General features: G+C 52.3%; 1 protein-coding gene across 1 annotated transcript in view; it reads right to left on the reverse strand.

Annotated features, from left to right (window-relative positions):
- Pkd1l2 (polycystin 1 like 2) overlaps window positions 1-4,434 on the reverse strand; it is a 76,945-nt gene that overhangs the window by 16,934 nt on the left and 55,577 nt on the right. The window contains 1 exon segment of the mRNA XM_010609455.2: window positions 1,274-1,512. Coding sequence (XP_010607757.2) covers window positions 1,274-1,512 — 239 coding nt within the window.

The following is a 4,434-nucleotide window of genomic DNA, read 5'->3' on the forward strand; positions in this document are numbered from 1 at the left end:
GGCGCGCCGGCGCGGGGAGCGCTGCAGGGGGCCAGGGCCAGGTCACCCCGCTGTCAGCTGTCCCTGCCACGAAGAGTTGTTCTGTCTAGTTATAGCGGTACCTTGTCCAGGGCCTACCCTGTTGTAATGCTTTTCTCAGATTTGCTGCGCGATTACTCGTCTCAAGCCCAGAGGGCTGCTTCTAGGACATTTTGAAACCACTGAGCTGGGGGTGTAGCTCAGTGGTAGAACGCTTGCTTAGCTGGGTTCAGGCCCGAGGTTTACCCCGGGTTAAAAAAACACAGGCCAGGTATCATGGTGCAAGAGGCCGAGGCAGGAGGATCGCAAGTAATTTAATAACTTTGAAATTCTGTCCTGGGGTATGTGTATGTGTTAAAAATCTCATTACGGAAAATTATCAAGCAGCAAACCCACAGGCCTTCATCAAGTGTTGTCATCACCTCCTGGTTCTTCTGTCCACCGCATCCTCCTCCTCCCTTTTCTTGGAGGAGCGGGGAGCTGGAATATTTAAAATTAAACTCCAGACATACTCATCTCTATGCACTTCATGGTGCTTCTGAAAAATGGTCATTTCACCCTGAATTACCATACCATGGTCACACCTACCAAATGAATGATTGTCTTTTTTTATTTGAGAGTATATGGGGGCCGGGAGGTCAGGGCCTGGAGCTGGCCATTGAAATGAACAGTTGTATAGTGCATCTGATAACCTCTGTATTCAAACCCCACTGCTTGTCTTAAAACACATTATTTATCAGGGGAGAGGCATCATTCCCAGAGGATGCAGCTGAGGCTCAGAGAACGAGGGACCAACCCCAGGGTGCACAGCACAGAAACAGCACCCACAAAAATGGGACAAATGGTTCAAATTGTAGGCGTGGTGGTGCACATTGGTGATCTCAGCACTGGGGAGGCTGAGACAGGAGGATCACCATGAATTCGAGGCCAGTTTGGGCTACATAGTGAGACCCTGTCTCAAAACAGCAACAACAACAATAGAAACAATTGTACAGATTGTAAACTAGGGTCAGGGATTTGGCTCAGTGTTTCTGCCGCCTGTCACAAATGCAAGGACCCAAGTTTGATCCCTGGTACACACAAACTGTAAAGTAATCTGCAAAGGGCTGTGCCCTCCAGCCTGGAGCCTGCTCACTCCCAGCCTCCCTGAGCACTTGCCAGAATCCTACTCCTTGCTGCTGAGAGTCTGCTGCTCCAATGTCCTCTTGAGGGCCCCAGACAGGGCAGCTGCACCTGGGGCCCCTGAGGACATTACCTGGCATGCGTGGAGGCGGGCACCCCCAGGCGGCCCTTCAGGATGTGCAGCTGCCCAAGCGCCCTGCTGTGGCTGTGTTGCTCTGGGAAGCCATGCGGTCCCAGCAGCTGCAGCTCCTGCTCCAAGTGCTCCAGCTGGCGGTGGAGGCACTGCCTGTGGGTGTCGTCCTCCCAAAGGGCCCTGGAGGCCAGCTCAAGCTCAGGGCGTGGTGTCCACTCTGAGGGCCAAGGGGAGAGTGATCAGCCGGTGCCCAGTCATGGTGAAGGCAAAGGCACCAGTGGTCACGCAGCAGCCTCCAGCTCAGTGCTGGTGTGGGAAACCTGAGTACTGAGGGACTGGGCCCTCGGGTGACAAAACCAGTAGGATTTGAATGTTGTTCTTTTAGACTTTTGTGAGGGACATTTTCCAAACATCCTCATACACAAAGAGAGGAGAATATCATCTCCATCACTGTACTACCCGGATGATCACCTTCCAGCCAGTCTCACCTCATCTTCCCCCCAACCTGTTACCCTGTAGTGTGTGTGTGTGTGTGTGTGTGTGTGTGTGTGTGTGTGTGTGTGTGTGTGTCTTAATTGCTCTTCTCATTGCTGAGACAAAACACCTGACACCCAAAATTAGAGAGGCAAGGCTTATTTGGCTAACAGTTTGTGGAGGGTTCAGTCCATAACTGGCTGGTTCCAAGACAAGGTGGCTTGGAAGAGGGGCATCGTGGAGGAGAAACAGTTCATGGTGGGCAGAAGGCAGCAAAGCAGCAATAGAGCCACAGCCATTTCTGTCCCTTATATCTCATCCAGGCTATTTAGGGCTAAACCCAGTGCCTTTGATCCTAGCTGCACCATGAATTAATCCCAGCATCCCACACACTCTAGATCTGAAAAAGCCCAACCTATGACTGCATGAGGCTTTGGGGAACATCTAGGCATAAGCCATAATGTCTGTGTGTGTGTGTGTGTGTGTGTGTGTGTGTGTGCGTATTTATTTATTTTTGGTACCAGGGATTGAACTCCCCTTTCACTTAGCAAGGGAGGCAGTGGAACCACTGAGCTAAATCTCTGGCCCTTTATTTGGTTTTCTGAGGCAGGGTCTCACTATGTAGTTTGGGTTGGCATTGAACTCACTATAATCCAGTCTGGCCTCCCAAGTGCTAGGATGACAGGTGTCCACCACCATGCCCAGTTTAAAAACAATTTTTGAGGGGTCTCATTATGTAGTCCATACTGGCCTTGAATTCCCTGTAGCTCAGGATGGTTTTGAACTTGCAAGCCTCCTGCCTCAGCCTCTGAAATCATGTTTTTGTTTGTTTAAAATGACAGAAGTAACACAACTATAATGTAAGGGAAAAAATTCAAACCTCTCTACTATTTTGTGTGTGTGTGTGTGGTCCTGGGTATCAATCTCAGGACTTTTTGCTTGCAAAGTAGGTGCAGCACCACTGAGCTAAATCCCTGGCCCAAAACCTTTCTACTCTTCCTTGTGACTTTAAAGCGAATGTGGTTCAGGACCAGGGATTTAGCTCAGTGGTGCCATGCCTGCCTCATAAGTCCAAGGTCCTGAGTTCAATCCCTGGTATCACAAGAAAGAAAAAAAGAGAGAGAATGTGGCAGCTCATGTGCTGGCGCCCAGGGAGCGGCACACTGTCTATGCCAGGAAGGGCTCATCTTCCCTGGCGTGTGTGTGACTGACACAGGAGATGGCCAAACACAGCAGACCCCAGGGAGAGAAAGGGGCGTCCCATGCAGCTCTGGGGGTGTGCACGCCTCAGCTAGAGGCCAGCGCCAGCACCTTCTGTATCACAAGCCTCTCAAAGTGTCAGAAGACACTATCTCTGCCCATCCTGATGCCACCAGCTGAATATGATTTGATTTTTCTTTTTTTTTTCTTTCTTTTTTTTTTTTTTTGGTACTGGGGATCAAACTCAGGACATTGCACTTGCGAGGCAGGTGGTGGCACCACGGAGCTAAATCCCCAGCCCCCTGCTTTATGGGGGTGGGGGTGTGTCTGAGCCCTTCAAGCTGCACACTCACCCAGTCCTCACATCCAAGCAGGGCCGCTCGGTAGCTCTACTTCACAGAAGAGGAGACTAAGTCTCAGGGAGGTTGAGCAACTTTCCCCAAATTGCACGGCTATGATTCCAGCCAGGTGAACCCAGGAGTGTTCTGAGGTTGTGGTCCACGGCCAGCACATCTGGCTGGGAAAGCCACAACCTGGGTGAGCAGAGCCCTGCAGTGACCTTCACAGGCAGCCCGTCCAGGCACTGGCTCTAGACGGTGAGCCTCTGGAGTGGTACCACTGGCGGCGCTGGAAGCCCAGCCCAGCAGGCCTGAGGCTGCAGGGTGAGTCCATCACTGCTCTGAACACTGGCCTCTGGATCTGTGTAGCACTACAGTTTGGACCTAAAATGTCCCCAAAGGGTTAAGGGCTTGGTCACCAGCCTGTGGTGCTACTGGTTTGGTTTGGTTTTGTTCTGAGACAGGGCCTCACTCTGCAGTTTAGGCTGGCCTTGAACTCAGGGTGATCCTCCCTCTCAGCCTCCCCAAGTGGTAGGATTACAGGTGTGCACCACCACACCTAGCTTTTATTGTGTTTTGGTTCTTTATTGTTGTTGTTATTTTGTTGTTGTTTGGTGCCAGGGATTGGACTCAGGACCTTGTGCTTGTGAGGCAGGCAGCGGCACCACTAAGCTAAATCCCAGGTCCCAACACCTAGCTTTTGATTTGGAGACTTGACAGAGAAGAGAGAAAAGAACATTTGCATTCTGCGTCTTTCCTCTGCCTCATCACCCTGTATCTGTGTGCTGCCCCACACCCCTGGAAACAGATCCTGACAGTTTCCAGGAAGAGGAACCGAGGCTCAAGGCTCACAGCCAAGACAACCCGTGCAGGGTCACAGGAGTGGCCACAGGAGCCCATCCCCAGAGGCCCGGGATGCAGCACAGCCCCACTGAGGAGCTCAGATGGGAGACTTTAAACCCCCTTCCTTATGTTCGTGATGTGGCCAGGTGCGGGGCAAACGCGGGAGCAGCGGAGGGGACAAAAGGGCCGGAATAGGAGTGAGGCTTAGAGGAGGGGCGAGCAGACGCTAGTGCGGCTGTGCGCAGCTCAGGCCCCCGCCCGCCCGCCAGGGACGCGACGCCTGGCCCCAGAAGCCGCCGCTCTTGG

This window comes from Fukomys damarensis, unplaced genomic scaffold, assembly GCF_012274545.1.
Source record: "Fukomys damarensis isolate Sample0158 unplaced genomic scaffold, DMR_v1.0_HiC HiC_scaffold_32, whole genome shotgun sequence".
NCBI lineage: Eukaryota > Metazoa > Chordata > Mammalia > Rodentia > Bathyergidae > Fukomys > Fukomys damarensis.